Raw genomic sequence first — 21,723 nt, 5'->3', positions numbered from 1 at the left:
CTGTGTCACACTGCTTTGTTTAATCTTGGCCAGGTCGCAGTTGTAAACAAACCTGTTCTCAACTTGCCTACCTGGCTAAATAAAGGTGAAATAAAAAATACATAAATAAACAACTGCATTGTTGGTTAAGGGCTTGTAAGTAATCATTTCCCTGTAAGGTCTACACCTGTTGTATTCGGCACATGTGACAAATGCAATTTTAGCCACATGAATTTCCTTTTTGGGATCCTTATTATCCACCCGCACAGTAGGTGGTGGAATGCACATCCAATTGTTGCGTACGCCATCATACTCTAGAAGATGCATGCAAATTGGCATACGTTTGGTTTGCTGGGTAATTGCAGCCTCATCTGCCTCAAATTACATGCAGGAAAACACCCCCTCAACAATAGGGCCAATCCTTAGACCTGTATACACTACACCGCCATGTCTCATTCCATAATTCGGATTCACTGCAACGTAGCCTATCACCATGAATGTTTCCCAGGAGCAAGTTTCTTTGACCGGGCACCCTAATCTCTTTCAGCACTTTAATAGAATAGCCACCAACAAGCCAGTAGACCAGATGTACCAACGGACATTTCGCCTCGACACTGAGAAAACTTTGAGGGCTCTTTACGTCGTCGGCACAGTGTTGAAAGTGAACCTGAACAGGTATGTGTCCATGCTACCCGACCCAGAATTGTCTCTTCAGGCGGTAGTAGCTGGGTAGCCCTATTTTTAAGGGCTGGTAAGCAAGTATTTCACAGTATAGTCTACACCAGTTGTATTCGGCGCATGTGACAAACAATTTGATTACCTTTGAATTAACAGTAGCCCAGTTTATCCCCGGTTTCCTTGTTCCGACTATCACATGAACGCGGCATAAATCCGTATTGCCTTATTTCGTTAACGAAATTGTAGGCTATATGGCTATGCTACGATGCAATTAAAAGGTGCACTATACAGAGATCGTGCCGCCATTTCCTCGTTGCTAAAATGGTTTTAGTTCAGACATTGAAAATGTGACAAGCAAGTATACCCATACGGAAAAGTAACGTGGCCATGTGATTTAATTATAAACCATATGAACGTGAAATATTTTAAATGTGGTGTATTTTAACACATCTTACACTCATACAAAAAATAAAAAAATTACCAGTCAAGTTAACCTCATTTAAGGGTTTCTTTATTTGTACTATTTTCTACATTGTAGAATAGAAAACACATGGAATCATGTAGTAACCGAAGTGTTATAGCAAAACAGAGATTCTTCAAAGTAGCCACCCTTTGCCTTGACAGCTTTGCACACTCTTGGCATTCTCTCAACCAGCGTCAATCTGGAATGCATTTCAATTAACAGGTGTTCAAAGTTAAATTGTGGAATTTCTTTCCATAATGCATTTGAGCCAATCAGTTGTGACAAGGTAGGGGTATTACACAGAAGATAGCCCTATTTGGTAAAATACCAAGTCCATATTATGGCAAGAACAGCTCAAATAAATTTGTCCATTACTTGAAACATGAAGGTCAAAATCAAATCAAATTTTATTTGTCACATACACATGGTTAGCAGATGTTAATGCGAGTGTAGCGAAATGCTTGTGCTTCTAGTTCTGACAATGCAGTAATAGCCAACAAGTAATCTAGCTAACAATTCCAAAACTACTACCTTATAGACACAAGTGTAAGGGGATAAAGAATATGTACATAAAGATATGAGTGAGTGATGGTACAGAGCAGCATAGGCAAGATACAGTAGATGGTATTGAGTGCAGGATATACATATGAGATGAGTATGTAAACAAAGTGGCATAGTTAGTGGCTAGTGATACATGTATTACATAAAGATGCAGTAGATGATAGAGTACAGTATATACATATGAGATGAATAATGGAGTATATAAACATATTAGGTAGCATTGTTTAAAGTGGCTAGTGATATATTTTACATCATTTCCCATCAATTCCCATTATTAAAGTGGCTGGAGTTGAGTCAGTGTGTTGGCAGCAGCCACTCAATGTTAGTGTTGGCTGTTTAACAGTCTGATGGCCTTGAGATAGAAGCTGTTTTTCAGTCTCTCGGTCCCAGCTTTGATGCACCTGTACTGACCTCACCTTCTGGATGATAGCGGGGTGAACAGGCAGTGGCTCGGGTGGTTGCTGTCCTTGATGATCTTTATGGCCTTCCTGTGACATTGGGTGGTGTAGGTGTCCTGGAGGGCAGGTAGTTTGCCCCCGGTGATGCGTTGTGCAGACCTCACTACCCTCTGGAGAGCTTTAAGGTTGTGGGCGGAGCAGTTGCCGTACCAGGCGGTGATACAGCCCGACAGGATGCTCTCGATTGTGCATCTGTAGAAGTTTGTGAGTGCTTTTGGTGACAAGCCAAATTTCTTCAGCCTCCTGGAGGTTGAAGAGGCGCTGCTGCGCCTTCTTCACGATGCTGTCTGTGTGGGTGGACCAATTCAGTTTGTCTGTGATGTGTATGCCGAGGAACTTAAAAAAACTTACTACTCTCTTCACTACTGTTCCATCAATGTGGTTAGGGGGGTGTTCCCTCTGCTGTTTCCTGAAGTCCACAATCATCTCCTTAGTTTTGTTGACGTTGCGTGTGAGGTTATTTTCCTGACACCACACTCAGAGGGCCCTCACCTCCTCCCTGTAGGCAGTCTCGTCGTTGTTGGTAATCAAGCCTACCACTGTTGTGTCGTCCGCAAACTTGATGATTGAGTTGGAGGTCAGTCAATACGGAACATGTCAATAACTTTGAAAGTTTCTTCAAGTGCAGTCACAAAAACCCATCAAGCACTATGATGAAACTGGCTCGCATGAGGATCGCCACAGGAAAGACAGAGTTAACTCTGCTGCAGAGGATAAGTTCATTAGTTACCAGCCTCAGATTGCAGTCCAAATAGTCAGACAGTCCAGGTCACAACAGGTAATCCCACAGATATTGTTCTCTCTACTCCCTCTCTTCATATAGCACTTTGTTCAGGCTGATTCGTCCTTTATCCCCAAGCACTCCCTGGCTTAACGAACGACATCCTTGCCTTGTTGGGGCAGGATGTCCATATAAGGCTCAGGGGGTGGAGCTAGCGGGCTGCAAAATATCTCCCCTCAATAACCACTCTCCTTTCCTCTCACTGCCATCTGCCACAATACATACAGTATATAAGCATATATGGGCATATGTTTCCACAATATATGCCAATATAAAACATACAGTATAAGTAATATACATATATTGCCATATTACTTTCCCATATGGGTAGTGTAGAGAATCATTGTACCATCTAAACAGCTGTGAAATATATTTTCCATAACCAAAAATATTTTATTTTCAGCTGTTTTTGAAGCTCGTGAGCAAGCTCTACGACTTCTTAGACTTGCTTTCAATGAGAATGACAGATCTATAGCTCATATTTCTATGTGAATTTGTTCGGGACACCCAAAAAGTTACGTATTGTAGCTTTAAGACACAATCAAAGACAGTACAGTATGAATGTGGGCTAAAACTGCTTCTCCAATAGAAATCCCTGATCACATTTATAGGTAATGTCATGGTGACTTTGGCTAGTTAAACTCATGCGTAGAAGCACGTCTTCGGGTCTAACACGTCATCGGCTCTAACGGTCGTCTTGCACCGAACTGCCCATGTGCTCAAATATGGGTTGTCGTGTTTTATTTATTCATTCATTTGAATTGGATTAAAAATATTTACTAATGTCATGCGTTGGTAAAAATGGTTGATTTGAGGCTAATATACAATAATCTCTGTTATTGTTTGTGGAAAAATGTATCCCATTTGTTTTATTATTCAGCTATGAGTAAAATTAAGATGGCACACAAGATTGTAATAGTTACTATAGGAAATTAGTCTCATGTAAAGTGGTGGTGCCATTACATTTCATTAGCCTGAGAAGTTATATCAAATGATGATATGATTTCAAATGACTAATTAGGCGACATGATCAACTGATTTTGTTGTCATATATTTGGGATATTCCAACTGCATGAATAGTTGGATCATTCATTGCACTGAAAGTACTGTTTGTGGATGGCATTTATATTCAGTGGAGGAGTCGGACCACATGTTCTTAAGAGGGAGTCTGCATTAGTGATGTCTTTCTGCTAGTCAACAGACTCTTTTGTTATTCTTACAAGCTGCCAATTCATATGACACCAGTCTTGCCAATCACAGTGCAACTGAGGGGCGGCAGGGTAGCCTAGTGGTTAGAGCGTTGGACTAGTAACCGAAAGGCTGCAAGTTCAAATCCCCAAGCTGACAAGGTACAGATCTGTCATTCTGCCCCTGAACAGGCAGTTCCTAGGCTGTTATTGAAAATAAGAATTTGTTCTTAACTGACTTGCCTAGTTAAATAAAGGTAAAAAAATCTGAACAATTATGGCCTATGATTTTGACGTTAACAGGATAGAAAAGAGTGTTAAGCCCAACACAAACCACCATTCTGAAGAAATAAACCTATCGTAGTATATCGGAGACTCCACAATATATTATTACACAGCAGATACAGATGGTTTCATAACAACGGTGTGTGTAAAAACGAAATGCTTCCTCTCAAGGGACATTTCTATTAGATTTAAAAAATAGATATTTTTCAACGCCGACACCGATGAATTGGCCGATTTTTATTTTATTTTTTATTTTTACATGTATTTGTAATAATGGCAATTACAACAATACTGAATGAACAATTATTTTAACTTATTATATTAAGTTAAAATAATTGTTAATTCAGTATTGTTGTAATTGCCAAAAATAAAATAAAAATCGGCCAATTCATCGGTGTCGGCGTTGAAAAATATATTTTTTTTAAATCAGTTTAGCCTCAAATAAATAATTGTTAATTCAGTATTGTTGTAATTGCCATTATTACAAATACATGTAAAAAATAAAATAAAAATTGGCCAATTCATCGGTGTTTTTTTTTTTTTAAATCAGTTTAGCCTGAAACGTTCAATTTGGTTTAAATATTGCAAAAAAAGTATTGGAGAAGAAAGTAAAAGTGCAATATGTGCCATGTAAGAAAGCTAACATTTAAGTTCCTTGCTCAGAACATGAGAACATATGAAAGCTGGTGGTTCCTTTTAACATGAGTCTTCAATATTCCCAGGTAAGATGTTTTAGGTTGTAGTTATTATAGGACTATTTCCCTCTATACCACTTGTATTTCATTAACCTTGACTATTGGATGTTCTTATAGTCACTTTAGTATTGCCAGTGTAACAGTATAGCTTCCGTCCCTCTCCTCGCTCCTCCCTGGGCTCGAACCAGGAACACGACGACAACAGCCACCCTCGAAGCAGTGTTACCCATGCAGAGCAAGGGGAACAACCACTCCAAGTCTCAGAGCGAGTAACATTTGAAATGCTATTAGCGTGCAACCCGCTAACTAGCTAGCCATTTCACATAGTTTACACCAGCCTAATCTCGGGAGTTGATAGGCTTGAAGTCATAAACAGCGCAATGCTTGACGCACAACGAAGAGCGGCTGGCAAAACGCACAAAAGTGCTGTTTGAATGAATGCTTACGAGCCTGCTGCTGCCTACCACCGCTCAGATACTTGTATGCTTGTATGCTCAGTCAGATTATATGCAACGCAGGACACGCTAGATAAACTAGTAATATCATCAGCCATGTGTAGTTAACTAGTGATTATGATTGATTGATTGTTTTTTTATAAGATAAGTTTAATGCTAGCTAGCAACTTACCTTGGCTTACTGCATTCGCGTAACAGGCAGTCTCCTCGTGGAGTGCAATGAAAGGCAGGTGGTTAGAGCTTTGGAAGAGTTAACTGTAAGTTTGCAAGATTGGATCCCCCGAGCTGACAATGAGAAAATCTGTCGTTCTGCCCCTGAACGAGGCAGTTAACCCACCGTTCCTAGGCCGCCATTGAAAATAAGAATGTGTTCTTAACTGACTTGCCTAGTTAAATAAAGGTGTAAAAAAAAATAATAATAATTTAAACGGGCAAATCGGTGTCCAAAAATACCAATTTCCGATTGTTATAAAAACTTGAAATCGGCCCTAATTAATTGGCCATTCCGATTAATCGGTCGACCTCTAGCATGGACCAACTCCCTGGTCCAGCCTGGAGCCCTGGACTTCAGGTATTAGGTTTTACAGCCCAAGCTTAATGTTTATAAACAGGTGTATACTTAGTATAAACACCTTGAGATGTAGTTTGATACATAGATATATATACTGTAAGTACATCCTTATTGCCAGTATTCTTGTGAAATTATACTAGTGTAGGTTGACAGTCCAGTATTTCTCCCCCTTTGGTATGTTACTAATTTTAGAGGGATGTAGATGCCATCATACCTCTACGATGACTGTCGAACTAGCACTACCACCCGTTGTCTCTGGAAATAGGAGATTATGAACTGTACTCACTGCTGGTGGTCCACTGCACTTGTTCTCTTATATTCTTTTTCTTTTCTTTTGTGTTGTTGACTGTACATTTGTTTATGTGTAACTGTTGTTTTTGTCGCACTGCTTTGCTTTAACTTGGCCAGGTCGCAGTTGTAAATGAGAACTTGTTCTCAACTGGCCTACCTGGTTAAATAAAGGTGAAATAAAAATAAATAAATTGTGTTGTCTCTGTTATTGCTATAGATTTGTGCAAGCAAAGCATCAGGATGTGACATGTAACTGTCACGTGTATTTGTTTTTCCCCTAGGAGTGCCCCTCCCAGCTCCACGTACTTCTCTGTGAAATGCAGCCCCAACGTGCAATACAGGATTACCCCACCCCCAGCGAAGAGTGGACCAATCCCCACCCCTTTCAATGGGAATACAGTGCTTCTTCTCACCATGGACACTGCTAGCGAAGTGGAAAATGATAGCAAGGTAAAGTAGGCCACAGGCACAGCCATGAAAACTACCCTGAGACGTCAGTATGTGAAATCATATTAAAAGAATCCCGAGTTGACTATTCCCTCTTGTGACTGAACACGCTGCAGGGAAGTATTTAATTAAGACAAGTATCCACAGCTCCTCAAGAGTGGCGTGCAAACCACATGGAAATAATGCCAATATGGCCCTGTCTCAACCTGATACCAGAAAATGTCAAACGTTGGAAAGTGAAGTGGTACACCACAGTGCCAGTCCTATTGATTTTTTATTTAGCCTTTATTTAACCAGGAAGGGCTCATTGAGATTAAAATCTATTTTTCAAGAGCGCCCTGGCCAAGATAGGCAGCATCAAGTCATTACAAAAAAATTACAGACAGACAACATGAAAAACTACAAGTAATCTAGTAAAAACTATTGAATTCACAAGGGTATAAAACAGCTAATTAAAAACATTGACAGGTTAAGGAATCAGCCTCAAAATCCTTCATCAGCGATTTAAAAACACCAATCGGCACAAGTTCTTCCAGTTTAAAAGTATTTTGTAAGGTGTTCCAAGACGATGGCGCAGAGTACATAAAAGCCCTTTTACCAAATTCAGTTCGGACATTTGGAACAGTTAGCAGGATAAAGTCCAGTGAACGAAGAGAGTACCCAACACATTTCTGAACAATAAAAATGCACAAATAAAAAGGTAGTAAACGCAAAATAGCTTTGTAAATAAAAGTATACCAGTGACTGAGCCTACGAGTGACTAGAGAAGGCCAGCCAACCCTGGTATACAAAGTGCAGTGGTGCGTAAGGGTTTTGCAGTTTAAAATAAATCTCAAAGTGCCATGGTAAAGAGTGTCAATTGATCTCAAACACTGAGTGGAAGCATTCATATATAAAATATCCCCATAGTCTAGTAAAGGCATAAATGAAGCTGATTACTAGCCTCCTTCTGGCTTCAAAAGAAAAACAGGCCTTATTCCTAAAATAAAATGCCAATTTCAGCTTCAATTTTTTTGTAAGTTGTTGAATATGCAATTTTAAAAGAGGCCATCATCAATTAAAATTCCAAGATATTTATATGAGGTTACAACCTCAATTTACTTGCCCTGACAGGTAGTAATAGGTGAAAGGTTCAGAGGGTGATAAGGGACTCCAGGGTTATGTTAAGCCAGTGCCAGTTCCAAAATGGGCCGGGTGTCCAGATTCTCCACTGAAGTAATGTACTGTACATATCTGGACAGGAATATAACATTGAAGACCCCCATCAAAACACAACCACTGCTTTGGTCTAGAGATGTTATTACTTTACCTGTGACTTTGTAAATGTTCTCCTTTGTTGCAGCTATCGGTCATGTATTATGGAAAGAAGACGGAGGTGTTGGGTAAAGCTGTCGTTCACCTCACTGCTTTTGGTATGTCATGCTGATGACCGGAGAGCAAACACATATAAACTACTCTGACCCCATTAATACCATACCTTTTGTACTGTAAATCTGTCTGGTGTACATTTTCATGTTAGAGAAAATCTTCAATTGCTACATCCATTTATGGATCTTTTAAAATAATGATATACTGTATATCCATCGATTCTTGAAGAATAGAACCTCATTAGCGTAGGTCTATCGTACTACATCAGAACCCAACATATAAGCTTGTTTTGCTCCAGTGTTTGTAAGCTACGTACATGAACACTGTATGGTCTCAAAACATGGTTAAAACTATAATTTTATATAATGGATGGTCATCTCTATGAATTTGTGGTTACATTTCTCTAGTGGTTACATTTATTTAGCCCCATCCCTCACCTTTTTACCAGTGGCCTTGTTTGAACTGCAGATGGCCCCTTTAAGGTATATTTCATTGGTCTATTCTAGACCCAAAGCAGCTTATGAGCTTCAATGGCACAGAGGCCCTGTCTATCTTACAGAGATCTCCCTGGATGTTGATGCTGATCGAGATGGCCAGGTGGAGAGGAACAACCCCAACAAGGTTAGTTATATCTGCAGGGCTTGTCCAGGCTAGTCGCTTTCAGCACAGATGTCACTATCTCTGTCTCCTAACACAGCAGGATACAGGAGACGCTCTAACATGAATAGGCATGTCAGAAGACTAGTGTTCATGCTATAATCCTGGAAGATTGTCAATGTATTCATAGGAAATTAAAACGTTGTACTTTTCCACTCAGCTGTAAATGTAATCTAACCTCTTGCAAACAAATTGGGAAAAGCTCATTTGACAGGGAAGTGTTTGTTTGTCTGTCCCTGAATGAGATTGTTCATCTCTCTTCAGGGATCCTGGATGTGGGGGCCTAATGGCCACGGTGCCATCCTACTGGTCAACTGTGACTCAGAACACACCTGTCGGAAGAGTCTGGACAGTGAGCATGCTGAGGTCACCAGAGTCTCAGGTATAACAACATCCAAGTCATCCTGGTCTACTGAGCTGACAGCCTTGCTGACAGTGCTGCAGGCATTGCAGTAAATAAACATTTAAAGGCTGCAGGTCTCTTGTGTGGATTCATTAGAGGAGCAGCAGCAGTTATGTTTGTGTTGGCTAAATACAACATTCCTGAGCTAGGAGTGTCTTGTTTGATTAGATGGATCCCTGTGTCTTGTGTGGTTGATGGGTTGACAATTGATGTACAATAATTCCAATATTTCGATATGTCAGATCTTAAAGATATGTCCCCCATGGTGCTGCGGACCAGTGGCCCTGCCAAGCTCCCAGAAGGCTACAAGCTGACCATGCACATCTCCCAGGGTGATGCAGAGTGTGTGAGGGTCTTCAGGACCAGGTCCACAGCAGGCATGCACCAAACCCTGAGTGAGTCAAATAAATTCTGTAATGAGTCCAGTCTGTTCAGATCTTGTATATGGTGTGTGTGGCTGTCCATGCATGTACAACAGGAGTGTTAAACACATTCCATGGAGGGCCTGTTGTTTGCTGCTTTTATTTTTTTCCTTAATTAAGAACTAGACAACCAGGTGAGGGGAGTTCCTAACTAATTAGTGACCTTAATTCATAATTCAAGTACAAGGCAGGAACGAAAACCCGCAGACACTCGGCCCTCCGTGGAATGAGTTGGACACGTGATGTACAATTACAATTTTATGGCTGAATATTATATTAATCTGAGGTTAGAGGTTAAAGAAAGTGTGCTTTATCATTTTACCCCAATTTGCTAAACGCTACTTAAGACAATTAAGACAAAATCAAGATGTCAATATTCTTGCAATGTTTTTTGTATAAACATTTTTAAATTACAGATTAATTGGAGCAAATTCTGAATTTGCGATCGAGTTCAGGTCCAACCTATTTTTCTTTGTTGATCCCTCTGTCTCTGAAAGAGACACATACATGTTGGAACCACACTGGGTGCCTGTGTAGCAGGTGTTGTGGGGGGTTAAGTGCCATGCTCACAGGCTCAACAGTATCTAGGTTTTGATACCAGCAACCCTCTGGTTGCCAGCTCACATCCCTGTCAGACCCAAGATTCAAACTTACGGTTGCTGCTTCGCCTCTCTAACCGCTAGGCTACATGCCGCCCTGTGATTAACTTGATAGCATTTGTAAAGATCACTATGCCATATCCTGGTTGCTAATATTCTAATAGTTAATTTCAGTTTATGTGGCAAAACAAGTAAGTATAGTGTAGAGAATCCTTGTACCATCTAAACAACTGTGAAATATATTTTCCATAACCAAAAATATTGTTGTTTCAGCTGTTTGAAGCTGGTGTACAAAACTGAAAGAAAAAAATTCAAAAACTAAGCTTTAAAACGTGAAGCATAGAAATAACACACATAGACCTGATCTACAGCTTATTATACTTGCTTTTAATGAGAATGACAGATCTTTAACTCACATTTCTATGTTAATTTTGTCAGTTCATACAAAGTGTTACATATTGCAGCTTTATGCCAGCCCTATTATTTACATTTAAAACATTATTTACTGCAGCAGAAAACCTGTTTTACAAGAGCTTTGTGAAGGACTACCCACTAGTGGTGGGAGGTGAGGATCTGTCCAAGGAGGTACCTTGCCTCTGGGGAAACGCTGAGATGAACTTTTACGTTGAAGGCCTGAGGTTCCCTGACAAAGACTTTGAGGGCCTAATCAGCATCAACCTCAGCATGCTGGAGCCGAGCTCTCAGGTACAAATTGAACACTTTTATTGTTTGTTTGTTAGGTGTGCTTGCTGAAAGCAAAGCACAACATTTGAAACTGTTCATACTTCTTATCTAATGGCCATAGTCTTGAATGGGAAAAATTCAGGTCATAACTAGTCTTTACCGTTTAACCTAGGAACACCATTCAAACTTTAAAAGGTGCAGACCGATCTGGAATAGTGTGCTTGTATACAGCTTTTTGACACCATTTATGCCTTTGAACTATAACCATTTTATATGTACTTAAAAGCTCCATAGGCTTGAATAGGAAGTATTTGGATTCGCCTCTGCTCTTTAACCGTTAAAGATACAAACACAACCCCAATGTTAGCATGAGTAGACTGACTGAACTTAGATTTCTTCAACACAGCTTTTTGCTACCATTCCTACTTTATAAACTAAAAGGCTTGTTGTAACCCCATTCATTTAAATGGCAGAATGCAGGCTTCAATATTCTAAACTGAAATCACTGCCACAAAACTCTCAGAATATTCAAACTGGTGTGTGATGATATAGTACTTACCCTAGCCAACTATATTAGCCCACTATAACCTACTATAATAATTCCACATTTACAAACCACCCCAAAATAGGTCACTATAACTAACACAGCCTATTACTACTGCCATCACTACCACTATTACTACCATTTCACAACCATAAATACTTTGACTAGCAAGTACACCACATTTACTTCAATAAATGTAATTTTCTAGTTTAAAACTTCCAAGGTTATATATCTCTATCCTGGACTCTTGTTTTTTTCTTTTCTTTTGCCAGGGCTTTCCTGAGACGCCCATCTTTACAGACAGGGTGGTGTTCCGAGTGGCTCCCTGGATCATGACACCCAACACACTCGACCCTGTAGAGGTTTTTGTCTGCAGGTGAGAGGCAATGATGATGATGATGAAGAATACATTTCTAATGATGGCATTGATGTTGATGGAAATAATGATGCCAGCTGTAAACGTACTGAGACAAGTGTTTTTGTGCATTGGTAACCCAGCACAACTGATAATGACCAGTTCTTAAAGAGAATGAGGAGGCTGGTGGAGAACAGTGGGTGCAAACTGAAGATTTGCCCTGAGGATATGAACAGAGGAGACCGTTGGATGCAGGTACTGTAAGCCGTGTGATTCAGCTTGTAATCTTTCAAGCCATTTTGTGCTTGAAATCTTTGTCATTTGAACACTTTACAATTACAACCTGTTTTCAATCAAAACTAAATTTCTTCCATATGTTTGCTAACCATTGTCAATTTAAATTCTAGATACCCTCTTTAAATGAAAGACATCAGAACAAAGACCAGTGTCTTGTTTCTAACTGCACTAAAAAAAGGTATATAAATGTAATGGAGGTTTCTCTCTCAGGATGAGATTGAGTTTGGCTACATTGATTCCCCTCACCAACGTTTCCCTGTTGTTCTGGACTCCCCCCGAGACGGAGACCTACAGGACTTCCCTTATGATGTGCTACTGGTAAGAAAAGGCATTCACAACACCTAGAGTTAAAATGTTCTTATCTCTGAAATGTGAGCGGTGTGGTGGACCTGTGTCTTAACCGCTCTCTCTACCTGGTGCCCTCAGGGCCAAGACTTTGGCTATGTGACTAGGACAGCATATGGCAAAGAAGTGAGCAGCCTGGACTCGTTTGGTAACCTGGAGGTTAGCCCTCCAGTCACTGTAAATGGAAAGAACTACCCTCTGGGTAGGATCATCATTGGAGTGGCCTTCCCTACGTGAGTGTAACCAAGACATTTTCCCGCCAACATCAGCATCCTACCAACATCAGCATCCTACCAACATCAGCATCCTACCAACTTTTTGCATACTTTTATTTCTATATATAAAGGTATTGCCGGTGACAAAGCCTCTACTTTTATTTCTATATATAAAGGTATTGCCGGTGACAAAGCCTCTACTTTTATTTCTATATATAAAGGTATTGCCGGTGACAAAGCCTCTACTTTTATTTCTATATATAAAGGTATTGCCGGTGACAAAGCCTCTACTTTTATTTCTATATATAAAGGTATTGCCGGTGACAAAGCCTCTACTTTTATTTCTATATATAAAGGTATTGCCGGTGACAAAGCCTCTACTTTTATTTCTATATATAAAGGTATTGCCGGTGACAAAGCCTCTACTTTTATTTCTATATATAAAGGTATTGCCGGTGACAAAGCCTCTACTTTTATTTCTATATATAAAGGTATTGCCGGTGACAAAGCCTCTACTTTTATTTCTATATATAAAGGTATTGCCGGTGACAAAGCCTCTACTTTTATTTCTATATATAAAGGTATTGCCGGTGACAAAGCCTCTACTTTTATTTCTATATAAAGGTATTGCCGGTGACAAAGCCTCTACTTTTATTTCTATATAAAGGTATTGCCGGTGACAAAGCCTCTACTTTTATTTATATATAAAGGTATTGCCGGTGACAAAGCCTCTACTTTTATTTCTATATAAAGGTATTGCCGGTGACAAAGCCTCTACTTTTATTTCTATATATAAAGGTATTGCCGGTGACAAAGCCTCTACTTTTATTTATATATAAAGGTATTGCCGGTGACAAAGCCTCTACTTTTATTTCTATATATAAAGGTATTGCCGGTGACAAAGCCTCTACTTTTATTTATATATAAAGGTATTGCCGGTGACAAAGCCTCTACTTTTATTTCTATATATAAAGGTATTGCCGGTGACAAAGCCTCTACTTTTATTTCTATATATAAAGGTATTGCCGGTGACAAAGCCTCTACTTTTATTTCTATATATAAAGGTATTGCCGGTGACAAAGCCTCTACTTTTATTTATATATAAAGGTATTGCCGGTGACAAAGCCTCTACTTTTATTTCTATATATAAAGGTATTGCCGGTGACAAAGCCTCTACTTTTATTTCTATATATAAAGGTATTGCCGGTGACAAAGCCTCTACTTTTATTTCTATATATAAAGGTATTGCCGGTGACAAAGCCTCTACTTTTATTTCTATATATAAAGGTATTGCCGGTGACAAAGCCTCTACTTTTATTTCTATATATAAAGGTATTGCCGGTGACAAAGCCTCTACTTTTATTTCTATATATAAAGGTATTGCCGGTGACAAAGCCTCTACTTTTATTTCTATATATAAAGGTATTGCCGGTGACAAAGCCTCTACTTTTATTTCTATATATAAAGGTATTGCCGGTGACAAAGCCTCTACTTTTATTTCTATATATAAAGGTATTGCCGGTGACAAAGCCTCTACTTTTATTTCTATATATAAAGGTATTGCCGGTGACAAAGCCTCTACTTTTATTTATATATAAAGGTATTGCCGGTGACAAAGCCTCTACTTTTATTTCTATATATAAAGGTATTGCCGGTGACAAAGCCTCTACTTTTATTTCTATATATAAAGGTATTGCCGGTGACAAAGCCTCTACTTTTATTTCTATATATAAAGGTATTGCCGGTGACAAAGCCTCTACTTTTATTTATATATAAAGGTATTGCCGGTGACAAAGCCTCTACTTTTATTTCTGCCAAATGACCTAGCCATGATTGTGGTAAAGTTCTGCCTATGGCTTAGCTTGAAATGTACTAAGGCATGTCACTTCACCCATCTCTATGCATAGCTCACCACATGGAGTGTTTTCTTAACCACCACTGGATGGATTCATAAAGAATTACTGTGGGAATAAATATTCCTAAATGATGAAAATTCTGGGATAAAATACGCTAATGCAATTGAAGGCATCAAATTGTTGGTTACTGAAACTCCCAAAGTAATCCAATTGTTATAATAGGCCTACATTTGAAGCAAAAGCCTACTTGCATGTGGTCAACTATTTCAGTACCGCAGATGTTGTGAAAATAGGATCCTGAGGCTCTCATGCTTTTGAAAATCCAGATTGCTATTATTTTCTATCAGTATCATATGAAGATGGCCTACTTTCAATGTAAGATCCTACGCCTGCTCTCTAACAAAGCAGAATGAGGGTAGGACAGATGAAGCATGGCTTAAAAAGCACTGGCTTGCCTTGGGCTCTGTTTCAAAATATCTTTATTTTTTATTTTTATGACAGCAGTTCCACATGTTGCCTTGAAGCAAGTTGTGGGAAAAATCTTATTTGTATTTTATTGTGTTGTATTTCATTATATTCTTAGCTTACTATACAATCGCCTATGTGTGATGACTGTGATTAGGGTAGCCTAAGAGTGTCTTGTCTGTTTTAATTAACAAAATAAATATTGATTTCATGCATGGCGTAGCCATGTAGTATATAGGCTACACAGATCAGTATAACATAATTAAACTCAAAATTTGCCGTTCTATTCTTTTGAAAATACATTTTATTACTTATGTTTCTTAGGACCTAAGATGAATTAATAATGGATTTCATTGTAATGGTGAGTATGTGGAACATTCAAATAAGTCTGTGGCCAGTGGTGATAAGGCTGTTTGACTTTTCAGGGCTACTGAGGGCCGCAACATGACCAAAGTAGTGCAAGACTTCCTGTGGGCCCAGAAAGTCCAGGAGCCCATTGCGTTGTTCTCTGATTGGCTCCTGGTTGGGCATGTGGATGAATTCATGACCTTCGTCCCAGCTCCGGACAAAAAGGTACAAATCTTCTGAAGATTTTTTTTTTTTTTCACTCTAGTAAATTCTAGTAAAATGACATTGCTCTGTAATCTAGAGTAGACATTAGTGGGATCCTTTGAGCACCAGAATTGTTCATCCCATCTATTTGCACTTGGACATGACACAGACTTTGGCTGCCCTGTGGTTATGTGATAGTGTAAAGCTCTCAGGCTGTCAAAGGAAGGGCACTGCCAATGTTGTCTTTGTCTCCCTTTTCTTTGCAGGGATTCCGGCTTCTGCTCGCCAGCCCCGATGCAAGCTACAAACTATTCAGGGGCTTACAGAATGGCGGGCATGGACAAGCCAAAATGTTTGATGGTAGGCCTTCCGTTAGGGCGGGTATTCCCAAACTGGGGTACGTACGCGCAATGCCGTCTGGGGTATGCCGACATTTTCAAACAGTCCATTTAGATTTTCCAACAGGGCTAAACATTTGGGTGAGGTTTTTTTCTCGCTTGAGTAGCCACATTTCACTGCCAAAAATAAAATTAAACCATCTAGTGTTCAGAGAAATAACACCACAATGTCAAATACAGGTAGCCTAGTCAAATAATTAACATCCAATCACATTAACCGTTACTCTCTTGCGGGAATTCCACTAACGGTCCGTATGTAGCCAAACGTAGATGCTGCTCATTCCGTTTGCTCAAAAATGGATAAATGGTTAAAAAAAGTAAGGCCTGTGTCCATAGAGACACATACCAGCTCTACTGGTAGTACTGCTATTACGAGCAGTACTGCTACTACAAGCACCTGTCGACGACACAAGTTGCTCTGCTTCCACGAGCACATCCAATGCTATCATCAGTAATTCAACATTTGTTGTTAGCCCAGCTAGCATGGACACTGACAGTTGTGAATCTGATGTAGCCGAAGAGCTACTGCCCCCTTACCCAGGAAAGCACCGAACAACAGACCGGGACGTTGGACCAACGAAGAGGCGCAAATATGATGATAACTACATTGATTTGGTGTCCACTTATATTGGGAGTAGTGTATTTCCTCAGCCACAGTGTGTTATATGTGCAGAAGTGCTATCTCACAAACCTTCACTCTTGCACAGACATTTAGAAACAAAACATGCCATTTTGAAAAATAAGCAACAGGAGTTTTTTGAGCAAGAATTAAGATGAATTTCAAGTAGTAAGACATGTATAAAAGCAACAGATACCATTAATAAGAAGGAGCTAGAAGCGTTTTATATGGTGAGCTACCGAGTGGCTAGGACAGGCAAACCTGATCTGAATCTATGATTACAGGGACTCTCCGCATCTATATTCAATGTGCAGGACAAAACTGAGGTTCTGATTAAGAAGTCGGAGCTCTTCTGTTTGCATTAACAAGGACAACACACAGGTCTTTCCATCGCTGTATGATATTTTGTGTGTAGATGAACTCAAGGTTACGGACAATGTCAAATGTGATCTAGCGAAGCACCTGAGTGAGTTGGGTGCGCAATTACTCAGGTACTTTCCCAAAACGGATGACACTAACAACTGGATTCGTTATCCCTTTCATGCCCTGCCTCCAGTCCAATTACCGATATCTGAACAATAAAGTCTCATCAAAATTGCAACAAGCGGCTCTGTGAAAATTGTATTTAATCAGAAGCTACTGACAGATTTCTGGATTGGGCTGCGCTCAGACTATTCTGCCTTGGCAAATCGTGCTGTTAAGACACTGATGCCCTTTGCAGCCACCTACCTATGGGAGTGTAGATTCTCGGCCCTCACTAGCATTAAAACTAAATACAGGTACAGACTGTGTGTGGATAATGATTGAAGTCTGAGACTCTCCAATACAACCCAACATTGCAGATTATATGCATCCTTTCAAGCACACCCTTCTCATTAACCTTTGGTGAGTTATTCACATTTTTCGATGAACAAATATGTTTTTATAAATAAGATGTCTAAATAAAGAGCAAAATGATTGATTATTATATTATTATTTGTGCCCTGGTCCTATAAGAGCTCTTTGTCACTTCCCACGAGCCGGGTTGTGACGAGCACTCATTCTTATGTTTAATAAATGTATCGTATAGTGTGTGTGGCAGGCTTACAATGATGTCAAAAAACAATATTTGAGAGTGCGCTGACCCTGGGGCTAGATGGTGTACACAGCTGGAGGTTGAATGTTTGAAGGGGTATGGGACTATAAAAAGTTTGGGAACCACTGTGTTAGGGGACTCATTTCAGCATGTCTGTGTGTGTTTCACTGTATTAATAATTGTATTTGTCACTCATCAACACCAACTTGAGCTTTTCGATCCCACAGGTCTTGGAGCAGAAGAGATTACAGTAGATGAGATTTTGAGTGACGAGAAACTCAAGGCAGAAAACAACTATGTCCAGGTGAGGCCAGAATGACTAGTTACTCAGAAGCAAGCAGAGCTTCGCATGGCTTGGTATAATAACCATGCTGCCACCCTACAGAGCTGTATAGACTGGAACAGGGATGTCCTGAAGAGGGAGCTGGGTCTAGACGACGATGACATCATTGACCTGCCCATCCTTTTCCGTGTGATGGAGAACAGGGCAGTGGCCTACTACCCAGACATGGTGAGAATACATTGGTTCTACACTAGAACACCTCATGCTGACCCCTAACCCAGACCCAAAGTACTTCTTACTTTATTTTTGGGACCTATTATTCTTACAGAATGGCAAACCTCTCAAAAATGCTGCCAAATCAGCTTTGTAGTTATTTTTGATGATTTTCTACATGTGATTAAGGAGTATGTTCAAGTCATCTACTACCCAAGAGGCAGTTCCTAAATGAGGCGTATGTCTCTACCTCCAGGTAAACATGATTGTGTTGGGAAAGAACCTGGGCATCCCTAAGCCATTTGGGCCCAAGGTGGATGGCCGCTGTGCCCTGGAGGCAGAGATGACCTCCCTCATGGGGGGCCTGGGACTCAGCTGCACATACATTGATGACTTTGCCTCCTACCACAAACTGCTGGGAGAGGTTCACTGTGGCTCCAACGTCCGCAGGGAACCGTTCTCCTTCAAGTGGTGGAACCTGGAGATGTGAAGGATTTGGGGGGAAGGAACGGTTGTAGTTAGAAAGAGGGAATCACGCTTAAAATGAACAGCAGTAACAATCACCAGCAGCAGTTGCCTTCAAACAACCACAGTAGTCCTCCAATGGTATTACACCTTTGTCTTTATTAAACATATTTGGCTTAATTTACAAAAGGGTGAAAAGCAATATTTACAAACAAGACTTTGGAACTTGAACAAGGGCTTAAGAGGACTGTCAACGAGAAGAGCAATACAATCACCTGAATAAAGCACATTGCAAATTAGATCTGTTGTTTGAATTGGCTGGGGGCTCAATCCAAATGTCTTGCATGTACAAACAGAACAACAGGACCACAGAGAAATGTGCAAATATAATCTGGAGCCACCGGAGGGTGTAATCCAACTACTGGTATTCAAGCATTTTACAAAGACCAGTGAGACCTTTGTGATAGTTTTTTTTAAATATATTTTGAGTTTGTGTGCAATACACACTGACTCCAAAGGCTCTGTTAACATGATGAAACCTTATCATCTTTCCAATTAATAGTGTTTCATCGTAATCTTCAGAATGGTGTTTTTACGATTAAATGCAAGACTAACTGTATTTTGGTGCAGTGTTACTTAGACAGGGATCCTTAAGATTCAACTGAAAGATTTCAAAAAGATTGTATGAAAACCGAATGTACTAATGTCACAACAGAGAAAGCACAACTAAATTCCACATTGGCCCTTCATTGCATTGAAATAAAAAGTAATGAAAACCATGCCTTCATATCAGTTATTTTCATCACATACATCATAGGGAAAATGTCTAGATGTTTCACGAGACCCAGGTTCCATTCATAGAGAGTAGATATGTACAAATTCATAGACATCTGTTTTAGTTTTACATTCAAACCAGTTGGTGATAGATTCCAGTTGGCAAAGTCCACCGTTGGATAGATTCTTTATATGAAGGGGTTACCCTCCTACAAAGCAGCTTAACACAATCATCAAAAAGGCAACTTCAAGACTTGTCACAGTGTAATTCTTTTTAGAAATAAGTCCGATTTTCAAACTATCAGCAATCTGAAAACGTAGTGCCGGTTTCCACATCTACACAATGTAGCCCCGTCTTTTTCAATCAAAACCTATATGAAACTGATAAAGTGATTTGTATATCTGCATTGTGCACTGAATTTGGAGAAGTTGACTGATTTGACTGGTTTGGAGTAACACATCACAGGAACAGTCCAGGGACAACACCTATTTCGAGCATGGCACCAGTTGACTGGGGGTTGCAAGCAGATTTACACCATGCACAGTTGTATATACATCCAAACACATACTTTATTCCAAACCACAAGCTTGATTTAAAGAAAAGCTGAAGACTATAGTCACTGGACAGTAGCTTGACTTTGGAGGCTGTCTGCTTTGGTTAGGTCATCTTGGTGGAATGTCTGTGCGGTATTATCTACAGTATGGAACAGGGATGAAGACTGATGACTCATTTAGTTTGGACACTGGACCTTATCCAGTAATTCAATACTTCATGTTTTTTGCTCAGCTTAAATGGCATGAAATAGGATGAGCATAATTGTTGAGTCAGTAAAAGATTTTCCAACATCAACTGTGATTGTACAGTTTGTCAGGGGAATTAGTGAAATTGAAACCAGCAGCAGCATGATGACAAAAGTACCTTCTATTAAAAACATGTAACATTTACTAAAAGTTTCTAGTCAACACCCACCATTACACTCATAATTGAAACACAAGGATTGATGTGACAAAAAAGGATCCAGGACACCAAGAGTAACACATGTACAGTATCATGGTGGAATGTGAGGTTGATGGGTGCAATAATGTAATTTCTTCCCACAATGGCAACAGGACAACACCCTTATATCCTCCTCATGCATTCCTCCTTAGCCTAACAGAATGTCCTGTTGTACCTCACACATGGTCAACGGCTCTCCTGCAAAACCAATCTATTGAACGCATAAGATCCACCCATGCTTCGACCTTCAAAACAATCAACAATGCCATTGAGAAGACAAGGGAGTGTATACAATGAGAAACCACATGAACAGATGGAGGCTAAGCGAGCCAACAGACGACAGCCAGAGGCGATGCTGTGTGAGTGGCATTCCTTTTGGGTGGGGTGCGGGACACTCCTCTCCTTCACCCCTCTAGGCATGCTGGGAGTCAGCCACATGGAGTTGGAATGAGAGAGGGCTGTAAGTGCATGTCCATGGACCTGGCTGTACAGACTAGACCAGCCTACACCAGGTCTGCCTGTCCCAGCAACTAGCTCTGATCCTCCTCTGCGTCTGTGGTGGAAAACACGTGTGCTTGCTTCATCTCCTGCAGGGGGTGCCTCTTATGGGAATGCTGTGAAAGGAGAGAGAGACTGGGGTCAGACCCTATCTGGTCATCACACATAACCAATCCAAAAACAGACATGGGTAACACATGGTTAGTTACATCTACTGACTTGGAAAACTCCAGGTACCTGCTAATGGACACCCATGTAGTGATCAATGGGGAGAGGCTAACAATTCTGGACACACAGACAGACACAGAAAGAGAATGACAAGGTTAACAAAGACCACAATTACTGAACAACAATGAAGGGTAAGTTTATAAATTTATAAGCCCATTTATTAACACCAATATATACCGGTATGTCAGTGGAGGCTGCTGAGGGGAGGACGGCTCATAATAATGGCCTGAAAGGACTGAATGGAATGGCATCAAACCATGTGTTTGGGTTTGATACCATTTCACTTTTTCCACTCCAGCCATTACCACAAACCCAATTAAGGTGCCACCAACCTCCTGTGCTGTATGTTAGCAGAATGAAATCTGTATTTGATTGTATTCCATTGTACACATCTAGTACAGTGAACGAGCGTAGATGTTACAGTGGATCTGATTATTAAAATAGTATAACAAATCTTACCGATGATGACTTATCCTGTGACCTCTCTGTCTTGTCTCGGCTCTCTGCCCTTTTGAGCTCTACCCTTTTGCCCCCCTCAGTCTGATGGGGCAGTGCAGGTG

General features: G+C 40.1%; 2 protein-coding genes across 15 annotated transcripts in view; one reads left to right on the top strand and one right to left on the bottom strand.

Annotated features, from left to right (window-relative positions):
- The first annotated feature begins 261 nt into the window (after positions 1-261).
- On the top strand, positions 262-19,447 carry LOC109891030 (protein-arginine deiminase type-2). Of its 2 annotated transcripts, none has more exons than XM_031825052.1 (16): positions 262-654; positions 6,686-6,854; positions 8,194-8,263; positions 8,779-8,840; positions 9,141-9,258; positions 9,522-9,674; positions 10,815-11,005; positions 11,801-11,904; positions 12,027-12,138; positions 12,391-12,498; positions 12,607-12,758; positions 15,487-15,634; positions 15,880-15,973; positions 17,933-18,009; positions 18,091-18,216; positions 18,458-19,447. In XM_031825052.1, exons 1-16 carry the CDS (start codon positions 473-475, stop codon positions 18,689-18,691), a joined length of 2,100 nt encoding a protein of 699 aa, XP_031680912.1. In that variant the 5' UTR covers positions 262-472; the 3' UTR covers positions 18,692-19,447. The 2 variants fall into 2 exon arrangements, with proteins under 2 accessions (XP_031680912.1, XP_020338881.2); XM_020483292.2 differs by having other exon boundaries at positions 263-654; positions 10,812-11,005; positions 18,458-19,445.
- The window catches only part of LOC109891029 (rap1 GTPase-activating protein 1-like), a 154,510-nt gene continuing 151,590 nt past the window's right edge, over positions 18,804-21,723 (bottom strand). For 5 of the 13 annotated variants that reach the window (XM_031825051.1, XM_031825044.1, XM_020483283.2 and 2 more), the window contains 2 exons: positions 21,623-21,723; positions 18,804-21,051 (listed from right to left, as the gene is read on the bottom strand). In XM_031825051.1, the coding sequence (XP_031680911.1) occupies positions 20,968-21,051; positions 21,623-21,723 (185 nt within the window). In that variant the 3' untranslated portion in view covers positions 18,804-20,967. Of the gene's footprint in view, positions 21,052-21,154; positions 21,221-21,622 lie in introns of all 13 variants that reach the window. The other 8 variants (XM_031825050.1, XM_020483285.2, XM_031825048.1 and 5 more) reach the window with 5 other exon arrangements.

Source organism: Oncorhynchus kisutch, linkage group LG5 (genome assembly GCF_002021735.2).
Source record: "Oncorhynchus kisutch isolate 150728-3 linkage group LG5, Okis_V2, whole genome shotgun sequence".
Taxonomy (NCBI): domain Eukaryota; kingdom Metazoa; phylum Chordata; class Actinopteri; order Salmoniformes; family Salmonidae; genus Oncorhynchus; species Oncorhynchus kisutch.
Note: the sequence above shows the minus strand (reverse complement) of the source record. Positions and strands in the feature narration are given on the sequence as shown.

Coding starts and splice junctions, on each gene's coding strand:
- LOC109891030 (XM_020483292.2), top strand. CDS start 473: ATGAATGTTTCCCAGGAGCAAGTTTCTTTGACCGGGCACCCTAATCTC. Junction 655..6,685: donor TTGAAAGTGAACCTGAACAG/GTATGTGTCCAT, acceptor TTTTTCCCCTAG/GAGTGCCCCTCCCAGCTCCA. Junction 18,010..18,090: donor CAGAAAACAACTATGTCCAG/GTGAGGCCAGAA, acceptor GCCACCCTACAG/AGCTGTATAGACTGGAACAG.